This window comes from Cydia splendana, chromosome 19, assembly GCF_910591565.1.
Source record: "Cydia splendana chromosome 19, ilCydSple1.2, whole genome shotgun sequence".
Taxonomy (NCBI): domain Eukaryota; kingdom Metazoa; phylum Arthropoda; class Insecta; order Lepidoptera; family Tortricidae; genus Cydia; species Cydia splendana.
In genome coordinates, this window is record NC_085978.1 from 9,123,448 (window position 1) to 9,147,151 (window position 23,704).

General features: G+C 36.4%; 1 protein-coding gene across 4 annotated transcripts in view; it reads left to right on the forward strand.

The window, feature by feature from the left end:
- Positions 1 to 23,704, forward strand: part of LOC134800174 (zinc finger CCCH domain-containing protein 13) — a 129,414-nt gene that overhangs the window by 68,107 nt on the left and 37,603 nt on the right. For all 4 annotated transcript variants that reach the window (XM_063772653.1, XM_063772656.1, XM_063772654.1 and 1 more), the window contains exons 4-5: positions 3,151 to 3,342; positions 5,092 to 5,273. In XM_063772653.1, coding sequence (XP_063628723.1) covers positions 3,178 to 3,342; positions 5,092 to 5,273 — 347 coding nt within the window. In that variant the 5' untranslated portion in view covers positions 3,151 to 3,177. The remainder of the gene's footprint in view (positions 1 to 3,150; positions 3,343 to 5,091; positions 5,274 to 23,704) is intronic.

The window sequence follows — 23,704 nt, forward strand, 5'->3', positions numbered from 1 at the left end:
ACTAACATTTATACAAATTTGGTTCACCGTGTATCCAATCCAACTGAATGTTTTTATATTTACACATTCATTAAGTACCTTTTTTTATTTAGTAAAAATCCTTTTAAGTTGCTAAAAAATAAAATTGAACACTTCCCAAAACTTGCCAGAAGATCAGCTAAAACAAGTGCTTAGTTAGAAGTTCAAATTAAATGTAAATAACCATGTGATCAAACTGCACAACGGGACTTAATCGCGTATTTAAGTTTTAAGATTTACCTCCGACGTTTCGAGGACGGCGTTGTCCCCGTGGTCTCGGAGAAGACTCCGAGACCACGGGGACAACGCCGTCCTAAATACGCGATTAAGTCCCGTTGTGCAGTTTGATAATGTTTAATAATCGTGAAAGTTTAAATCAGTGAATAACCATGTGGTTATTAAGTAAAATAAACTTTTATTTGGCAAACGTTTTGCATTCGAAAGTGTTCCGTTCGATTGTTTCTTCGTTTCACGTTCAAGTTCGCGACAATATTTGGCAATTTTATTTGTTGTTCGAGTCTCAGTTGAACGCGGGGCAATAACACCTTAATATCGGAGGTCGTTGCTTTTTATATCCTTTCCGTTATCTTGTATTATTTTAGTACCCGTGTGTAAAATTATTTTTACAATAATAATAAATGTAGGTATGTGTTTGTTATTGTATTAGCTTGATATTTAGGTACAATAGTATGCCAAAAAAGTACGAATCAACTGTGTTCACACCGTAAATGGTACTTACTTATTAAAAAAAAATTTCATTTAGAATTATCATCTGCCTTCGCCCCACTGTTATTGCTATACGTATTTAGAACTCCTAAAGGCCAGCGCAAACCGGCGGAGCGCAGCGCAGATCACCGAGGAGGATTTACGCCGCGCAGCGCACACCGGTTAGGTAAAATCCGCCGCGATACCGCGAGCGCCCGCCAGCCCGAGCGCTGGCGGCCGGCGCACCAGGGAGCACTTCGGCGCAGGCCGGGGGATGCCGCAGCATGCCGCCGCGTGTACTCTATCACAAAGTATTAGTGACTAGTGTGCACGAGTTCTCCCCCGTCGTCCCGGCGCTACTCCGGCGCACTCGGGAGGCCTCGACGCATGCCGGGGGATGCCGCGGTATGCAGGGGGCTACCGCCGCGGTATCCTCTAACGTGCTCCTCGATGCCGCGGAGTAACAATCCTCCGTGATGCTCCGAGGTCGGACTCAAAGCATTTAAATGTATACCTGAAGGTAATTTTGAAATAGGGAAGAAAATACATTGATAATTTTAAAGTGATCTGCGCTGCGCTCCGCCGGTTTGCGCAGGACTTAAAATGCCTATACAGAGCTTGTAAAAAGGGTACTTGCACGAGCTTCTTTAAGTTTGATTGTAAATATTACTGTGATTGTTTGTTTTTGATTGTATTCTTTCTCGACGATCTATCAGTAGTGTACCATTTTTTACCACATACCATCTACCCTCCGTTCCACTTACTATACCAATATGGCCGACCCACATGACTTATAATTGGACCGTTTAAACCGCGGTATTTAGCCAAGCCTAACCTCACCAGTAATTGCCTCTGGTCACCATCAGCAAAAACCGAATGGCCTGAATAGCGGAACTAATCCACATGCCACCTAATAGCACTAACTGTCATAATTTAATCTGTTGCAATATATTTTTGTACCGAGATCTGCAAGGCAATTTATGAAACACCCAATCCATCATATGGTGTTTCATAAATTCGGAAGTGCGGGGCGTGTCCGCGCTGAGATTGTACCGTTGTCATTTTTTTTTTTAGTTTAATTTATGTAATTTACATAGCAATTTGGGTTACCTGGTAATTGTGTAGGACACGTATGCGTGCATTAAGTAAACAACTGAACATACGCATTATAGAATTACTGAATACTGACTTATAGTAACGTGTCTGTCGCTCGTTCATAGTTTCAACAAGACCATACAAATAATTTATACAATACATTCACAGTTGATAAAAACGGGTTCCCTTGTTTCCCAATTCCCAGATGATTTAAATATTGTAATACAGTATTTCATATGTACACATTATGTAAATTAAAACAACCATAAAATGTGGCAATAGGCCCTGCATTTAGCAACCCTGCGTCCTCGTTAGCTCAGCTATAAACCTATAAATCGAACACTAAGATCGCGGTCACGATTTGCACCATCTCATTCTTCATGAATAAATTATTACAAGTCTATTGGAAATTCTATTGCCCACATTCCTCCGCGTGCCGGCGATTTTAACAATCTCAACCAAGGTTGACCGAATGAAGCAAGCGTCGCGTGTGAAAATTAGTAATCGCCATAACAAACACAAGTGTGTCCACTGCCCTTATTTTAGTTGCGCAAAATAGAAACATTTGTCAGCCGTGTAGTGCTTTCGAAGTGGAATATTAATTTATAGATACAAAGCGGGCGTTGAATTCAGAGTGGGCATTAAATATGTGCGGTAGGTAGCGTGTTGAATAAAACATGGATAGGTTTATAACAATTTCTTATGTGTACCAGGTCTACGCATTACTTCATCTTCCGGCATTAGATGCCAATATGATCTATAATGTGGTCTCAATAACAAGTCTTTAAATTAAAGGTACGTTTTTAGTTTCAAGTACATTCTTTAATTATGAAGCCACATTTCTATTTTACCTCTCTTTTGTGTTAAGTAGTTAGATGTTAATTCTGGTTTAATGACGCACTTCTACTCTTAACTTTGACATTTCGGTCACCCATATGTCTGAGAACCCTTATCTCTTAAGTTATCTTTCTCTTGTTATTGACAACCTTTCTCCTGTCAATATTATTACTACAATCCACCCCTGCTGCTGCTTTACGTGATAATAAAACAATTGCGGTTGCTACTATACATTATAAATATTATCATGTAGTTTAAAAAAAATTAAGACGCTCATAATCCGTATAACAACAGGATTCTGCTCAAAAACCAATTTATTGAAGTAATCGATGCCACTATGTCTGAAAATTGTTGGTTAAACGGCCTGATAATCAATCATTATTTATCACCGGTGGGTTTTTGCCACTCAATCAAAAAATAAGCTTTTTACAGGTAGGACCCTAACTACAGAATATTAGACAACAGAATGCCTAATATATTTTTCTCTTGTTTCAGGACGCCAACAATGACATAGGCCCCAAGATGGCGCTACGACTGAAGAAGGACATAAAGAAAGCGTCATACTACGTGTGGTTCCTGGGCGCGCAGGAGTCGCGGGGGCTGCGGGGGGAGGAGTTCGCGTTACCAGCGGTCCAGCTGCTGGAAGAGCGGGCAAGGGAATTGGAGCCCTTTAAGGTTACACTACAGGTCAGTGTTTAAAACATAACATCTAAGGAAACAAATGATGGTTTCCGCGATCGAGATTTTCACTAGATGGCAGCACCTTGACGAGAGCTCTTTTTGACAGCTGCTGTCAAAATCCACCAATAAAAAAAAACATCGATAAACATGATTGGTGGATTATGACAGCTAGTCCTATCGCCACGGTGCTGTCATCTAGTGAAAAACTCGATCGCGGAAACCCTCATTGGATGTAACATGACAAGAGGCTAACCACACGAACTTACTTGACTCAGCCTAAGTGTGATGGATGAAAAATAGCTTGTTATCATTTGATCAATCGTCAATGATAATGTACCTAACGTTCTAAGTGACGGGCCTTCCTTAAGCTTTTACGATTATTCATATTCATATTCATTTATTCATAAAATTACAAACTTTACATGTCAAAAGGGTTATTAATTAATTAGGTCAATTTCAATTAAATTACAATTCATTAAAATAAAATAAAACAATATAAAAATGATCAATACAATTCAAATAAATAAAATATTAAATTAAGTTACGATTAAATCATAATTATTATATTCTGACATGTCATAAAATGCATTTCTAGTCAGCCATTTTTTTAATTCGGAGTAGAATGTCAGGTCATTTTCAATATTTTTTATTGTGTCGGGTAGTATTATTTGCTGGATTACCTATAACAAAGGACTGATTGCCATAGGTTTTTAGTGCCCTTGCCTAGAGCACTATTTATATGTCAAATAATACGCGGAGATAAAGATGATGCATATTTACATATAATGAGAGAATATTTACAATGATTAATTGACAATTGGATTTGCAAATAAGATTTAGGCTTCCGTATCGCAGAAGGAAAATTTAGTTGTAAAGGAATGACACTGTTGACACGTTGACATGTAGCCGGGTTGTGGGATTGTGGTGCGCCACAGGTTAACTGTCGTTTATTTTTTTTATCGTAGTTGCTGCAGTCGTGCCAACTTATAAAAAATCCGCTCCATTCATGCACAGCCAAATTCAGAGAACAGCCAAAACTTTTTTGCGTCATTTGGCACACCTGTTCTGGTGACGTTCCGATTGTTTATTTTTGTTTGTCACTCCCATTGTCACTCCGGCAGAAGAAAGTGATTTTCCTTTAAATATTCAGAACGTCACCCACGCGTCTGCGCGGGTCAACTCGGCAAAAAGTTCAGTGAAAGTATGGTGTTCTAATTGTTTTATTATGTTGTAGGATCATGCAACTACCTTATGTAACAGTAGGGCCATTGTGGTATGGAATTGTTTTGATTGCACCCACCATTTATTTTACGAGTATGATCAATTATCGATCGCCATAAGAAGCGATTGTTAAGTTTGTTATGAGCAAATAGTGAGTTGCGCGCCAGTTGAACTTTTATTTTGTTTGTGGATTACAACTATTGCGATAACGTACAATAAATAGTTCATGTAATGATCTGATCACAGCACAGCAGGGGATCTGCTGGAAATCGATCAATTATATATTACTTGTACCTTTTCTAGTAAGTTTATATTGTAATCAACTGTTCTTTTGATGTAGGTAATCGTAGTTACTTCACGTCAGTGTCGGTGAATGTTAGAATTACTTTTTAAATGAAGTTCGACATTATTCATTGCCTATGAAGTAAAGCTTAAAGTAATAGGAATAAATCCACTACAAAATCGTACGTTAATATGAGAGCCATAACATACAACATTTCGAATTGTTGTTTTATCATAAAGTTTTTCTCACAGGTGTCCCACAAAGGGCTGAAGATAATCCAGAATGTGACGGCCAAGGGCAAGCAGCAGACGATCAAGCACTTCATCCCGCACGGCAGCATTACCAGCGCCGTGGTGCAGGGCGACGTGGTGGCGTGCGTGCTTCTGCTGTATAACCCGCTCACCGGCTGCCCCGTGCACGTGCACGCTTACAGGTATTATAAATAGGTGTTATCTTCTTGCCTTGGTAGTGTGAACTAATGTCTTCCTGATTGATGATCGCGGGAGCGAGGCGCACTATCATCCGCGCCTTTCAGGCGTTTGCTCATTAAAATGTGTGACGAAAATTTAACGCTTTAAAGTCGTAGGTACGCTGCGTCAAGTTCTGAGCTGGTCTTTAAGTATCACAGTTGTGTATTGGTTTCGGAAAATAGATCTGCGTTAATATCAAATTTTGCATTTTCCAAATACTCGCCTGATAAGTAATAAGTACTATTGTAACGATTAGTAATTTATTTCAGTATAAACGATATTAAAAATGTTTTATATGTAAGTATGTATATTATTGATTCACATACAAATAGCATATAATGCTTAGATAGGTACTTGAACAGAAACTAAAATAATACTCTTTGAATGGAAAGCTAATTTTGAAAGTCTACACTGACAAACCCAATCCAAACGAAGCGTGACCTAATGCTTGGAACCTCAAAAGATCCAACAACAAAGGTGCGGCACTTGACTGTTTGTTAGCATCCAAGTGCTAGAAAAATATAAGACTGACGTTTGGCATTTGGCTGCGAGGATGCAAGTGCGACCTTTGCAAATGTCACGTAAATACCTGCGCAGGAGCACATTTATGCGAATGTTTTGTCTGTTAAAGGAGATGGTATTTGTGAAGACGTTAGAGAAACTTGGGAAAATATACGTGAATGTCAAAGTGCATTTATTATTCTCGTACGAGTTGGCAGAGACCTTTATTCATTTTTTTCTTGTATGTAAATTCCATGTTGACGTGTAAAAGTGCCCTAGTGGCCTATTTGCTGAATAAATGTTGATGTTGATTTTGACCGACTATCTTACGAGATGTCCATTGTCCAAGCTAGCCTGTTGAACACGGAATATATTGCCTTTGAAATTTAGTAGGTATCACAAATTCTTTGTCTCGATTTTAACTACCTATCATGTAATGAGTACTGGTCACTAAAAATATTATCAATAGCTATTATTATCATTTAGAAACGTGTTCCTGACCTCAGACAGTCGTAAAATACCAATCAAAGTCGTGATTAATCACTAAAACACTTAGTTAATAAGGAAACTAGATGTTAACAAACCATTGTATACCAATTATGTGTCTAGTCAATAAATTTCATTTAAAAGCACGTATTGTTTTATAAACGTCCTAAATTAAACACGACCTTTTGGCTTAGGAAATACAGTTTAAAATTGTACGTCAATAAGATAATTATAAAAGTAACTTCTGAATTATAGGTAGCTATGAATTGTACCCAAAGGGCTGAGCATGGCATTTAGCAGAATGCAGTTGCAACAGCATTCAAACAAGGCTAAAGGAGCATCTTTGATGGTGCAATGGATGTAAATGGTTGAAGAGTCGTTCATTATTACATTTAAATTGATGTTAAATGTTGCTAAGGGTTTAACGCAACCAATTCTCACATCACAACATGAGTTTTAATGTGATAGCTTGTTTTTACTCCTAAAAAACATTATTATTCTTCTCATGGAAATTAAAATGAGATATTTACTTAAATAGGGTTAATTTCCCCGAAATGCTCGATTGTTCTGCAAGATAGTAAACCCAGACTTACACATAAACAGAGAAAAACACCGTCTTAATTATGTGTATGTTTTTTGTTAAATAAGGGGTGTCATTGGAACAAAGTAGATAGGTAATATAGGTATCCATTATTGTGGTCCATGTTTATAAATGTACCTACATTGTACATGCCGTGTTGAAAAATTGACAGTAACACAAGAGTTCGTGTAGGTACAAAGAAACAACTATTCTTCATAACTCTTATTACGAACGCTATACTTTTAACCCGGATAAATGCAAAGTTCCCACGATTAGCGAGGGAAGCAGCGGAAGCGTACTACTTGTATCTATTAAGTTCCTATGAACTATCAGAACAATAACAATATCGAATCGATTCGGCATCTGAATATCGCTGTAGAAATGGCCTGGCATATCACGTCGCATCTGCGAGGTCGTGACACATTTAGCGCGAGAAATGCCAAGATTTAGAACTGTTTTCCATGACAAATTATTGATGCAGTTTAAAAATTATTTTGGATCATTACCTATGTTCCGCCTGCTCACAAAATTTTGTGAGAATCAGCTAAGAAATCCAAAATGTAGAGGAAAACATCCGGACAGAACAATCTAGAACGGAGACCTTTGGTTCGGGTCAAAAACGCTACGTTTTTTACACTGAATTTTTAGCTTGTATTATGTTATGGTGTGATGGTTATGAGAGGCATCGAAAGTCGCATAACAACAACAACTATGTGCATTGCACACACAAAAACGTATCGGTGAATGTTTTAACAGACAGACTGTTTTAACAGAATGTTTTAACAGGTGACTGGACATGTAATTAATTATTCAAGAAGCTCTTACGTAGCGTATCTTAATTTTAATGGCCATTACTATTTATTAAACCTTGTGGTTAAACAAGATCACTTCTCAAGAATTACCAACAAACCTGTTTGGAATGGACACCTCACTAATAGGCTATTAAAATTCTTATGAAAGATCCAAATGGTTACAATATAAGGAAGCTTGGATGCGCTTAATTGAAAAGTTCAGACAAGTTTAGTTTATTAGGCAACTCTTAGAAAGAGTACATTTTGTATCGAATATTGTTAATAGAAACAGACAGAAACGTAAGATGTCGTCATCAAATATCTACGCTATAAGTTCATAATAGATAGGGTAATAATACAAAAAAGTATCACCACACAAGTGACTTTACGTAGGAACCTTAGTCATTTACCTATCCCTCACGATAAGAAGAAGAAGTAGAGAAATATTGAGTTGAGGCTACTTAAAACTAAGCAAATTAATGTTGCTAATGTTTTCAAACACTTATTTCACGCCTTCTTAAAATGTTTCTTAAATCGCACAGTAAGGGCTGATTTAGACGGCGGCGCGCGAACTCGCGTGCGATTTTAGTTACATTGCGGACTGTGGATTACGTCCATTTCAACCGATCAATCAAAACCCGCAATGGTATGAAAGTCGCATGCGAGTTCTCGCATCGTCTAAATCGGGCTTAAGTATACTTCATCATCAACTAGTTTTTGTATTAAATCTAGAGGATCTAGTTAATATAGTTGCTCAATGCTCAGGGATATCTTGGGCCGGGCTACGTTCACAATTATTACCACCAAAAACTATGATGGTACTCAATACTCAATACGAGTATATATGTTAGTAGGTATTCTGTGATCATTACTAACGAACTTAATTAAAAAGTCCTTATCTATAATGATGTTGAAGAATGTAATTCAATCTAGCAAAGCAATTTCTCACGCGTGCAATTATTTTTTATGGTTTAGTGCCGTGTTAGATATTACCATACCGGGAAACCTGGAGTTAATGCTAAAGATGAACTCACGGCTAGCGGGTTGAAGTAATCACATACATGCTGCAACCGGTTAAGTCAACCCTCTATTTAACTTATGGTTCCGTGATACAAGATGCTTAGAGTCCATCAAAGCTAATTCTGCACTGATTTTGAAGTGATCAACTGTTAATTATAAATGTCGTATTTGAAGCAATTGGGATTTGAAGTTAATGGTGGCGCTTCGACACTGCAAAACGCTATTAGAGAGATTGGTCCGACTCTACTTAGAGCCAATTACCCTAAACTCTAAACTGTCTATGAACGAAATTGTAGTTCGATTAAACTTAGTTTACATGAAAAGTTTAGGTAATAGATAAATTCTGCTACAGTTGCCATTTTAAATGTCGATATTAGTTTTGATGATTGAATTTGTATTACCTGCATAAACTGCATTATAGAAACTTTGGTTTTAGGAGCTTGCGACTCTTTTTATTGGCCCTCCAAAATGATATTTATTGCCCAAGGTCTCTTCGTTTATTCTGATTGACGACAAAAATAATAGTTTTGGTGGTCTTTAACGACATTCTATTAAGGAAGACAAAAATGCACATCCTCAACCAGAGAACCCTAGCGAGTAAGCCAGCATACCAACCTCAGCTAATAGATACAAAAAAACTGATGAAACCGGTACTTACAGGCAATAACCTAGACTGAAGCCAGAACCTGCTATCCCTTTTCTTTATGATAACGCCTGCCGTCTAAGGCAGCGAAGACTTGCAATTAAAGACAAATTATACGCCTGCGAACGTTTAGATTAAGGCGATATTTTCCGGGTGCTCAACTAGTTTGCCGACGCATAATATCCGGTTAGTTTACATGGTATTTAAAACGGGGCATGCGCTTTAAGATGAGTTATAATACTTATAATCTTATCTATACGCTGATCTAATGGTTATTGCGAATCTCTATGTTTGGTATGTAAATGGTTGCTAGCCCGCTCTTAAATTGTCAACATAGTGTTTATACCGCATTGATTATTGGTTATAATATGGCCACAACTTTGCCATAAAACCATGAGATTTTGTATCGCCATAAATTTAGTTATATTCTATAGCTAATGACAGTAACAACTTATAACAATGTTGTATTGGTCGATATATTTAGGTACAAATATGCATAGCATGTTCATCTTACATACTTTTGTAAAGAGTGTTATAAAATTGTGAAACTTGCATAAAATTCCTGTTTACGTGTGAAAGTAACGAAACTCGCCAAATTAAACCGTTATATTTATCACTCAAACAAAATTATGAGGATATCGAGACACATAATGGACTTAATGACTTAAACTTAAAACACGCTAATTAAATAGGCATTTCAATAATAATCAGCTTTCTAATGCATCAAAACATTATTTTCTAGCACAAAGGTCGACGGCATGACCTCACGCGGAAACAATGTTCAAATCTACACATATCTCCACTTGTCCACGATTTAAACTGATCATTCATCCAGTAACGTTTGGAGTCATTGCTTATGGCGCTTTCACTTGAATTTTGACAGTTGCCAGTACTATTTGACAGTTATTTATTTTGAACATAGAAGACGAAATATAGCTTTCACCCATATTGTCACCTGTCGGAAAAATATTCGTGACAATGGATACATCTGGGTGGTAAAAAATAACCCGGTATTCAACGTCGAGACTAAACTTGTTCTTTTTTGAGCAGTTACCGTTGTTTATTTTCAAGCTGGTGCTGAATTTGTAACTTTCTGTCTGTATCGTTATGCCAAGGAAGTAACTATATGAGATTGGTAGAGTTAGACCAAGAAAAGTCTGCAGAGATTTTGATAGCCCACGCAGTGCAAGTGTTATTTTAAACGTCAAACTTCTATGAAATTATGAGGTATAAATAACACTTGCACTGCGTGGGCTATCAAAATCGCTGCAGACATTTCTTGGTCTAACTCTACGTGACGAATTAAACTTAAAAGGGCATATAAAATAACAGCAATCAATAAATTGAAATGTTTATCCTTCATTTACTTCCGAAAACATTTGGATACCTACACCTATATTAATAAAGATATTCAAATAGATTTTAATACCTACTTCATACATAATATTAATATTTGACTTCAATTATTTATAAGAAGATATTTTATATGGGAATTTTATTTAGAATCAATTTTATTCGATGTTAATTGATACAAAGTAGGCAGGTACAGTCACCTGTAATAATGTGTTACTCTTCGAAGGCCGCAAAAATATGTGACACGCTCTTAAGGCTCTTATGGCTCTACAAATAAGATCGTGTCAGATATATTTGCGGCCTTTATTGTGTAACATATTATTGCAGGTGACTGTACTCATTTTGCTCTGTAAACTCCACCGACCTAGCCTTGACTTTAAAATGCCAGCATTCCTAGCGCTATCGGGTTTATTTATTTTTAAATGATGATATCCTGTTATGATATCATTTTGCTATATCGTGAGAAATATATGAGTATTTTTTAACTGTGCAGGGCTTCAATTTTATTAGCTACGTAAAAACCCTAGTAGTTTGAGAATTTACTAGGTAAATCAACCTAAAAATAAACCCAATTTATCAAGCCTAAACCTAAAATTATCTAACCGTAAATAAATCTAAACCTAAATGCATATGCGTACATATTTTCTGTAACCTGCCCCGGACTAGTCCCGGCACAAAGGTGTCCATCAAACGCTTACTGCGTTGCCGCGTTAGATTGCGAAACACATCCTTTGCACTAGGAAAAATCCGGAGCGGGAGTCAAGGTCTTATATTAAAAAAATGATTTATTCAGTAACTTAATTAGCTTAGCAATATGCAGGTTGGTGTCTCTTTTTAAGTATACAAGATACCTGTGTCAAGAGACACTGCTCTTCCTTACTGGTTTAGCTAGTTTGTTAGTGCACGACACCTTGCACTTTGTGACTATGCGCTGAAACTTGGCACAGTTGATTCTTAGCTGGTAATGAGCAGATACAGACCGGGAGACCTCGAGAGCCATGTCTCATTTAGTGGGGGGGAGGGGGGAAGTTCGACGCCGCCGCGCTTCACTTGGAGCAACATTTCTCTAAAACTGTACCTATTAGGGCATGTGATATATCATTTTCGGTTAAATTAAGGATGAGGAATTTTTTTTTGGAACCAAAACAATGCACTTTCTAACAAAAAAAAAACATAAAGTAGAAAAGACAAAAAAACGTATCTTGGATTTTTTCATAATTACCAATTTTTTTTTTAAGTGTAGTAGGAATCTGAAAACAAAAAATATAGTTGTAAAGCTACACTTATTACGTTTAAGAAAATATATAGTTTATTATACAAAACTGTTGATAAATGGGAGATAAAAAATAATATTAAGCGTGGGCCAGAGTGATCTCAATACAAAATATTATTAATGTGGGAAAGTTACTTATAATTTGTTCTATAATCGTTTAATTTTTTAGTTTTTCGTAAATAACTCGTAAACGGTAGCCCACAGCAAAAAAATATCTTTTACGTAAATAATCTGTTTCAGATTTCTTATAAAATAAGTGCTCCTTTTTTTCGCTAAGATCAATATTTAAAAAAATATTGAAGGGAGAAAATAAATACTAAGGTCCTCTTTTTTAGTCATTCGTAAATAACTCGTAAAGGATGTCCAATAGCAAAAAATATTTTAACACAAGAATAATTAGCATAAAATTTCCTACAAAAAAGGTTATTCAAACTTTTTCGCTAGGATCAATATTTAAAAAGGGGACCTTAGAATTTATTTTCTCTCTTTAATATCGTTTTTAATATTGATCCTAGCGAAAAAGTTCAAATGACCTTTTTTGTAGGAAATTTTATGTAAATTATTCATGTACTAAAAATTTTTTTGCTATTGGCCTTCGTTTACGAGTTATTTACGAATGACTAAAAAAGGGGACCTAAGTATTTATTTTCTCCCTTCAATATTTTTTTTTAATATTGATGGTAGCGAAAAACATTAGTACTTATTTTATAAGAAATCTGAAACAGATTATTTACATAAAAGATATTTTTTGCTGTGGGCTACCGTTTACGAGTTATTTACGAAAAACAAGAAAAATAAACGATTGTAGAACAAATTATAAGTAACTTTCCCACATTCATAATATTTTGTATTGAGATCACTCTGACCCACGCTTAATATTATTTTTTATCTCCCATTTATCAACAGTTTTGTATATTAAACTATATATTTTCTTAAACGTAATAAGTGTAGCTTTACGACTGTATTTTTTGTTTTCAGATTCCTGCTACACTTTAAAAAAAAATTGGTAATTATGAAAAAATCAAAAATACGTTTTTTAGTCTTTTCTACTTTATGCTTTTTTTTTGTTAGAAAGTGCATTGTTTTTGTTCCAAAACTAGATTCCTTATCCTTAATTTATCCGAAAATGATATATTACATGCCCTAATAGGTACAGTTTTAGAGAAATGTTGCTCCAAGTGAAGCGCGGCGGCGTCGAACTTCCCCCCCTCCCCCCCACTAAATGAGACATGGCTCTCGAGGTCTCCCGGTCTGTATCTGCTCATGACCAGCTAAGAATCAACTGTGCCAAGTTTCAGCGCATAGTCTCAAAGTGCAAGGTCCCCATACAACGGTGTGCAGTAACAAAGCAGCTAGTTTGCTAAGTAACAAAACAACAGTTAAAGAAACAAAAATATAACTAAAATAAAAACCAAACATTAAAATATTCATATATAAACAATTAACAACTTTTTACTAATAAACGTACGTAATATTCGTACTAAAGTTATTAAATATAACTACTTAATATTAATTAACAAAGTTATTGTGTTAATATCTAACGAGGCAGATAATCATTTTCAGATGCTTAAAATGTCAATTATAGTTAACCGTGCATTCCTCAAGCAACACGTTTAATAACAAGGTTAGGAGTATTAAATGCTCACTTATACTTGCATTCAATATAATATGGTATTAAATTTCGCTGTTTGAATAAAAGTTATATAAATATTGTAACAATTACTTATCCCATTTGCGGTAGATAATGATCGGCAGATGCAGAAGTCAATAAAAATACTTGACCTATGCATGCATATCGAAACATGTTAATAACACGATGAAAGGCAAGGTTAGATGCTCATATTAGTTGTTTATTGTGGTATGAAACAATACTTGAATAACTAGTTTGATACATAACAGGTTGGCAACTAAATGCCAAGGAGCAAGTGTGTGGTATTCCTAATGATCGTTACTTCACTGTACAAGTACAAACAGCCGCAAAAGTGCATGGCGACTGTATGAATGAATTCATTCATAATTTCCTGTACTGCACTGCATATATGTCGTAGAGACGGTAAGTATTGTCTGGCAAAGTTATTTTTATAACCTATGTTTTTTTTATTTTAAGGGGTAATGCGCGGGTCATTTATCATACCAACGTTTTTACAGCTATATGAATATATGGTATGTGTATTTGCAAAATAATTTTCTATAAGTATTAATAATTTCTAATATGATCAATCATCTTAGCTCATTTAAGATTTTATTACAAAACTATGACAAAATAAACTAAACATTAAAAAGTGTAGTTACATGACTTTGTATTCACGCAAACAGTTTGAAATATTACCTCCGCACATCCTCCTTAAGCAATAACATCTAGATAAAGTGGGGTAAGGTAAGACTATCACCAGGTCAATAAAAACACTTGTATGGAATCCTCATACTGTTTGTCTTGCCCCGAGTAAAGTAAACTACGAGTATGTTCGTCTTACCCCACCTTATTACCTTATGTATTTGATTGGTACTTGGTACCTTACGATCATCTCAAGTAACTGTGGATAGAGCTTCCGTAAACAGCTAATTTCAAAGTGACAACGACGTAATATTTCATCAAATTGTATCATAAAATGTTGGAAAATTTACTTCGTCAATATTCTGATCATAAATTCATAAACTGCGAAGCACAATTAATTTTCTGATCGAACTTTCCAACGGGTTCCGATGGTTCAATTAAATAATTAATGGTACGGAACTTAAACGGACGTTAATTAGCATTTAAGTACTGTGCTGAATTTTACAACTTGAAATTTAATGCTTCCTCATATCAATATAAAAGCTCTACCGTTTCGGTTGAGAAAGACGTTGATGAGTTTTGCATTTAATGAATATTTTTTATGATGAAGATAGCTTTTAAGTTTTTATTATTTAACAGCAGTAAGCCTTGCTGATGTTGTGAAAATGTACAGTCTACTAAGGCCCACTTGCACCATCCCAATAACCCGGGGTTAAGCGGTTAAACCGTTAACCTAGTGTCAAATTGATGGGTAGCTCCAGGTTTAACCGGTTAACCCCAGGTTAGTTGAATGGTGCAAGTGGGCCTTAGGGATGTATGGAAGGAAGAAGTTATACTAAAACACCAAGGTCCAATGTAACGTGATGATTTCCATACATTAATTATTTTAAGTTTCGTATGGTGTATTCTACAAGCGATTGTCAGTTGGCTACGCCTCCTGGTTTCATTGGCACCAGCTATGTCACTTATTGGTTGGAGACTATTTATAGGTTTATTTAACCGTTAATTAAACAATTTGCACTTTCATTTTACAGCAGTTAATTACCTAAAGGAAATCTAAGTATCATTAACTATTTTTACGACATGTAATAAAAAGTTAGTACAAATTAACCCCCTTATTCATAACACTTTATCAACCTCTTACAAACCTTTGTCTCTTTCCAAACACAATTGTCAAAATGGATAGGGACAAATGATAATAACCGATTTGTTAGATTTGATAGACGTCTATGAATACGCCATAAGGATTAGTCCATAGTAAACGATAACGTCAAAATTAGCATATCAATCGTAATGTGAGCTTGAGCCGCGTGGTGTTGCAAGATAAATGGCATTTATGATGCGGATCGAGGGTAGCTCCGCCCAGGGAGTCTGTCCTTGCCACTTGCGAAATAGGTATCACTAGGACGGATAAGATTAAAAATACACGACTAAATAGGTAGGTACTTAATACTTAATTGTAGTAGGTAGGTTAATACTTAATTTTACTGGGATGTTTGTCATTCGTAAAACGTAAAAATGGCTAAATGAATTCAAATTAAATTTGGTCCCTCCTGTATCGTATTCCTCGATATTGAGGGTCGTGACCTCCCCTTTGCATCACTTTCTCTCTTATTTATTTTATTTTATTTTAATAGGTACAATAACATAATGCAGGCAAACAACATTGTAACATATTTCTTACATAAGCAACTTATAAATTACTTACATTACGATTATAATTGTACACAACATTATCATGGAATAATAATAATTAAGCTAAATACAAATTTTGACTAAACAAAACTTCTGTTATTAAAGATAATAAAAGAATATAGTAAAATAAATAGTTAGCACGATAAGATAATAAATATTTACTTACAATTTTGGGACAACAAAACATTTTTGAACTTAGGTAAAGAAATGTTCAAAATATCTAAATCAATATCCAAGTTATTATATAAACGACACATTCTAAAGACAGGCGCATTATTGGATACATTGTTATTAGGAACCATAGGCAAGGCAAACAATTCTCGATTCCGTGTTCTCTTATTGTAGGCTCTAATGGAGACATAATCCATGAGGTTACTGTCGAGACCACCATGCACAATTTTATGAAGTGTAACCAGATCAACAACGTCGCGTCGGGACGATAGTGATTGTAAATTATATGCTGAAAGTCTATCTGTATATTCAGGAAGAGCTCGGCGTGTTTTATTTTTAGCGGAAAGATATCGTAAAAACTTTGCCTGTATTGATTGCAATCTATCAGAGTGTGTCTTATAAATTGGTTGCCAAACCGACGAGCAGTATTCGAGCGTAGTTCGAACTAACGCGGAGTATAGAACAATTAGGCTGTTTGACACTTTGAAAGGTTTTGCAGTTCGCTTGATAAAACCAAGCATGCGATTACATTTCGACACCATATGTTCATAGTGACAACGGAACGACAATTCACTATCCAATAATACTCCGAGATCTCTAATGGAAGAAACCCTAACTAATCGTTTGCCATTAATATTGTACTCATGATTGATCCAGTTGGTTTTTTTAGTGAAGTTATGATCTTTATCCATCTGTTTCTGTCTTTGGCGTTAAACATTTGGTACACACACGTCATAGCATAGGAACTCGTATGTAAGTAGTCTCCGGGTTATTCTGATAAACATAATTATACATATAGGATACCTTTCATCCCGGAATTAATACCCGAGAGTAAGATTGACGTGATTTATTAAGAATCTTTAAAACCCTCCTTGCTATAGGCGCTTTTCACCTCCCCGAGGATTACCCAGAGATTAAAAAACATTGCTCTATTATGTACATAATCTGATAGCATACTTACATTGAACCTATACTACTTACAATAGAAATTTCCTGTTTAATTTACACGTATTCGGCCTCACATACGCGTAGCATTCCATTGCGCAACAACCTGCCGGCGTGACAGCAGGCCTTGTCAATCGTTCAACTTTGACATTCGCACTAGCACACAACGCACAATGCGCCCGCGTCGAATGTCACTCGGCAAAAAACTGGAGGCCTATATCCTTCTCGTTACAACCTATTAGGCATATTTGTCTTAAGAGCTAAAGAATATAATAACTGCTATATAATAAGGAAGCGGATAAATCCTGTGTTTTATATACTCGCTCTCGTGGCTGTTCTGAAATAGTTTTGGATGTTTTATCTAACCCCGAAGGCTTTCTAACGATAATTAATACAATTTTAGTGTGATTTTTGGAAATTTTGTGTTCTACAGATTTTTTGTTAATATTATAAAAAAAGTATTGATCAATTGAGTCCCGATAAACACATACACTATTTATTTAAAACGCATATAATCTAATCTATAAAACCTACTAGTTTATCGATTAATATGAAAAACCTATTGGGTATTGTTTTCTCTCAGTCGACCGTTAAGAAATCTTTATTAAGATAAGCATCAAAGTAAGGTTAGCATAGTCAAGTACTTAGTGAAGCTATTTTGATCATGGTATAATAATATACTCCGCCTGGTACTCTATTCCGAGATTCGCGTATGACCTAACTGACACGGGCCTACGTCATCATGCTGTTTACAGGTTCTCAAACTTTAAAATGTGGGAGAATTTTAACCAACGGTGAAAATTATTTTAACGGCATTAATTTTAAGTTATTCATGTAGAAACATAGTAAAATAAAACAAATCTAATGTATTAAATTAAACTTTATTTATCTATACAAGACAAACGTTTGAAAAACTAATTCACAGTTACACATTAATTACCAAGCTTAACGGCGTGAAAAGTTTGGAAAACACTGCGACTGCTGACACTGAGCGAGAAGGAAATAACAATTAACACGCGTTCGACAAGGATGACGGTCAGGGCATGAAGTTATCTAGATCCGAATTGTCAAATGTGACAGCGCTATCCTGTGTTGTCAGTAGTGTAAACTGAATTACCCCGAACGTCTGAAATTTCTGTCGTGAATCGGAAGATATTGCTAACGAATAATTAAAAATGACGTGTTATTGTAAAATTTAAGATAAAATACATATAAATGAAAATTATAAAATTATAAAGAAATATTTTAACTTATTAACCATAGGTATAATGTACCCATGTAACATGTTATGTTGAAATAAAGTGGCAATGTTATTGTGACGTAGGCCCGTGTCACTCTGGGAATAGAAGACCATGTTTTATTAGACCATGATTTTGATTAATTTTATAAAAAAATCTTTATCTACCCTCTCTCTCTTTATGATATCTATAACGATACCAGCTATTGGTATAAAATTGTAAAAAAAACGAACGTTTTTAAATTATACTAGTTACATAAAAAGATTTTCAAGCATATTAAGGTAAAATGACCGTAATTTTGTTACATGTGTAACTGGATTAATTGTAGTCATATTAATAAATCGTCTGATACATGACAGTGCCCGCCCAGCTTGCGTTAATTGTGCCTTATAAGTCGAGCGAATGCTATGTCGCTCGCCACGATCTCTATTTGGCAATAAAGATACACGCTATTGATATTCAGAAGGGCAATGTGACACGATTCTAGGTACTGCTGGCCTCGTTACTACATAGTAATTCGCAGCGTAATAACGGTGATTGATATTCGATATCACGCCGCGCGGCGGGTATGTAATTTCGGAGCAGATTGTACTGAGATCGCCATTACCATTTGGAAGTAGTGCGAAACGTTTGATTGTTGATGAAATGAAAGTGATTGGGTTTTAGTGTGGATTGAAAGTTTATGTGTTTGTAGGTGAAGTTGTACACAGATCAGTTACCCAATAGAACGTAAGACGAGACGATTTACGGCAGCACGTAGGTATGTCCCAATACAAATTTTCTATGATATTACTACCACTCATCTCACTTGCCATGTTTACGGCTTGTGTGCGTAAATAAAAAATATTGACAAATATTGAGTTGTGTGGATAAACAATTAAACACCTACAATACAATACAATTAAACTACTAGTGTTAACAATAGAATATTTTTTTTTTACGGAATTTTAGTTTACAGTTAAATTAATTAATTAATTGATTAAACACAGGCTATTGTATTATTAAATGTTTTGAGATTCATTCGCGTGCGCCAAAGTACGTACCTACCTACTATACAAGCATAGAACATGAGAGCATGTTTGGTACCCGCTAGAGTTCCTAATTTTAGGGGTAAGGGTAGGGTAGGGGTAAGGGCGTACTAGTGCTCGACATGCTAATGCCCAATAGATGACACCCTGCTGTGACCTCTATTAACAATGACTTAAGTTTCAAGATGTACTGGGACCGCGTCGAGCACCAGTACCACCACCTTACGGTGGTACTGGTGCTCGACGCGACTAATGCACATCATTTCATACTTAATGTGAATTCCAAGGGATGGGGTAATCTGATAAGAAAGCAATTTTGACAGGTAATGGGGATGCGGAAAAACTTACATGCACTGGTTCTGCGTTTTCCTCCTTATTCGAGTCTCCACTGATTCGGCGGCACTTTATTGTCGTGGTATGAGTAATAGGGATCCCTTTGGTTTAATTTTCTTTTCAACACACAAAATTCGTTGCGTATTTTATTTTTACATGCATTGACATGATATGTCACTTTTTCTTTTATCGCCTTGCCGTTTAATTTTGAAATCCCGACAAGGAGGTCAGAATACATAGAAGAAGTTTAAGTATTTATATGTGGCGCAAACATTCCCCCGGCCTTGAAGGGAATAGCTTTCAAAAAGTTATTTAAAATAAATAATTTACTACATAATAGCATCCTTATTGCTCAGAGAAAACTAAATTAACATAAACATATGAAGCCTCCTTAACTTGAAAGAGATAACTAATTACTAATAGAAATATGAAATTATATTATTGAGAAGGCAAAGGACATAATTTGACCAATGGTCTTTTAAGTGTGCCTGATTTTGTTTTAACCAAAGCAACTCTGGCAATACCGTCCTTGCCTGGAAAGAGTTGAGTTATAAGACCTAACGGCCAATGTAGAGGCATAACATTATCTTGAAGGATGACTACAACTGTCCCTTCCTTAACAGGCTGAGAAGGAGTATTCCATTTTTGTCTGGCTTGCAACGTGTGCAAATACTCATCGCGCCACCTCTTCCAAAAGGATTGCGTTAAACGATCTAATAGTTGATATCTTTGCAAAAGATGATCAGATGTTACCTCCGCAATAGACGCAGCTGGAAGATATTTCAAAGGAGTAACGTTAAGAAAATGAGCTGGTGTCAATGCGGAAGGTTCAGCTGGATCAGAGCTTAACACGGATAGCGGCCTAGAATTTAATAAAACCTCAATTTCACATAGAACTGTCATTAATTCCTGAAATGACAAGATTTGTTTACCTATAGTACGATACAAATGTGATTTGACGCATTTGACGTTACTTTCCCAACATCCTCCAAAATGTGGAGCACTAGGGGGAATAAATTGCCAAATTATTTTATTGGCTGATAGTTCATTTTCCCAAGCGTCTCGATACACATTCGCAAGGAAATTATGAAGTTCTTGCAAGTATGTATTGGCTCCCTGGAAGTTGGTTCCGTTATCGCTATACATATATTTTACAGGACCACGTCTGGATAAAAACCGCTTAAATGCTGACTTAAAACTTGCTGTACTTAAGTCAGTTGCAAGTTCTAAATGAATGGCTCGCGTTGTGAGACATGTGAATAAGCACAAATAAACCTTTTGACTCTTCATGCCTCTTCTTCGAACAGGTGTACAATACAACGGACCAGCGTAATCACAACCAGTATGTATAAAGGCCTTCTCAACTTGATTTACCCTACATGCTGGTAGATCTGCCATCATTGGATAGTTAGCCTTTGGCTTGGTCCGGAAGCAGTAATTGCATAAATGAATGCGATGACGAATAATACATCGAGCTGCTATGATCCAGAATCGATGTCGCATAATAGATATAAGAGTTTCGGGTCCTGCATGTAAATGGTGTCGATGATAATAATCGACCAGTAGGTTAATGATGTGATCACGACGTGGCAATAACAAAGGATGTTTATAATCGTAATCTTCATTAGAATTACTGAGACGTCCTCCAACGCGAAGGATTCCATCTTCAATAAATGGCTTCAGGCTTGCAAAGGCCTTTGTAAACCCTTTCTTCAAGGTCATACCTAAAATATGTTGACTGAAATAAACTCTTTGTAGAGCTCGTACGATTTCTAATTCGGCTGCTGTTAAGTCATCAGCACCAATAGGGCCTTTAGGTAATCGTTTTATAAATTTCAAGGTATAGGCAACTGTGCGTACATATCTAATCCATGAAGAGAACCGTTTAGATAAATCATAAATTATGTTGTCGTTCGAATTGTCACAAGTCACCAAAGAAACCGTTTTTTCTTCAGGAACGTTGACTTCGTCTGGTATAAACGCCTGAATCGGCCATGCGCTTTTCGGGAGTTTCATCCATGGAGGGCCTGATAGCCATAAAGGATGGTTCACCAATTGAGCTGGAGTTAAACCTCTAGACAGGCAGTCGCTAGGATTCTCTGTTCCTTTAATATGGTAAAAATGATCGCTTGACAAGTTCTCTTGGATCTTGGTAACACGATTGGCCACAAAAGTTTGCCATCGATGAGGCGACGAATGAATCCAACAGAGTGTCACTGTTGAATCAGAAAAGGCCATTACCGAATCAATTGGGTATCTGGTTGAGTAAGTATCAACCACCCTTTTTATCAGTTGTGACAGTAGCAATGCTGCGCATAATTCCAGTCTTGCTAGGCTGACAACCTTTACGGGCGCTATCTTAGATTTAGCGCAAATTAAATTAATGACACCTCGTTCATCATTAGGAAAGGTGACGTAGGCATAAACCACTCCGCCATAAGCCTTTTCACTAGCATCCGAAAAACCAACTATAGTTAATGAACAGTTTTCAATAACACCTAGATGTCTGGGAATGCTAATGTTAGATAGTAGCGGTAGTTCACTTTGGAACTGTTGCCATTGGCGTACAATATGATCAGGCGGCAATTCATCCCAATCGATTTTCAAAAGCCACAACTCCTTTATTAGAAGCTTAGCGAACACGATTACAGGGGCAACCAGGCCCAGAACATCGAATAGTCGAGCTACCGATGAAAGAATGTTTCTTTTACTGCACGGTCGATCGTCGGGACTAACCTGGAACTTGAATACATCTTCACCAGGATACCAACGCAGACCTAAAATCTTCAAAGTTGTATCATCGTTGAAGGTGACACTTTGGGACAAATGTAGTTCTTTCGGTATTTCATTCAGAACAGCTGCAGAATTTGACGACCACTTTGCCAGTTGGAATCCACCTTTCAAGAACAAATCCAGGAGTTGTTTAGTCGCTTGTACAGCTTGGTCTTCGTTAATAACTGAACTAGCTACATCATCCATATAAATATCACGAGATGCAATTTCCTTTGCGAGTGGGTATTTATCACCTTCATCAGCTACTAACTGTTTGATAGTTCGCAGTGCCAGGAAAGGACTGCTGCGTAGACCGAAGGCTACCCTATTATATTGAAACACTCTTATAGTTTCCTCAGGACTAAACCTATAAAGTATACGCTGATAAGGACGATCCTCCCCCCGTACGTCAATACACAGATACATTTGACGTACATCAGACGTGATAGCAATACTAAACAATCTTAAGTTTAGAAGAATGCAGAACAAGTCAGCTTGAAGACTTGGTCCTGCGTGAAGTATATCATTTAACGATAAACCGCTTGTGGTCTGTGCACTAGCGTCCAGCACAATTCTAACCTTTGTGGTTATTCTGTCAATTTTGACAATTGCGTGATGGGGTATGTGATAACCGTCATTTGACTTATCATTGGGAACCTCCGATAAATATTTTTTATCAATATGTTCACGGATAACTTCATCATAAGCTGGCTTTAATACAGGTTGCTTGAGGAATTTTCTTTCAAGCGCTAAAAATCTGCATTCAGCAGTCTTGTAAGAATCGCCTAAATTGCTTGGGTCCAATTTAAACGGAAGTGCTGCTTCATAACGTCCGTCTTCCAAACGATTGATTGTATTTTTGAATATGTCTTCAGCTTGTTTCTCGTCTGGACTATGAATCACTCCTCCATCCAAATCTTCAATTTCCCAGAATTTTTGCATTAAATTTCCCACATCGACCGAAGTAAAATATCCCGCCGCTGAGTAGGAAGCGTTAACTGCGGGAGCATCGCCTAGTATGATGTACCCCAGTGTAGTTTCTAAAGAGTCAGGCAAACCAGGTTTGTTCTCAATTTTATCTGACATTAACAATTTGGTGAATAACTTAACACCAAGAAGTACGTCAATTTCACCTGGAATCGCCCAGGAGTCATCTGCTAGATGTAAATTATCAAACAGATCAGTTGCAGATTGATCAATATGACAAGTCGGTAAATCAGGCGTGATCTCATCTAAAACAAGCGCTTCGATAGTATATTGATGTTTAGGATCATATCTTGACCTAAATGT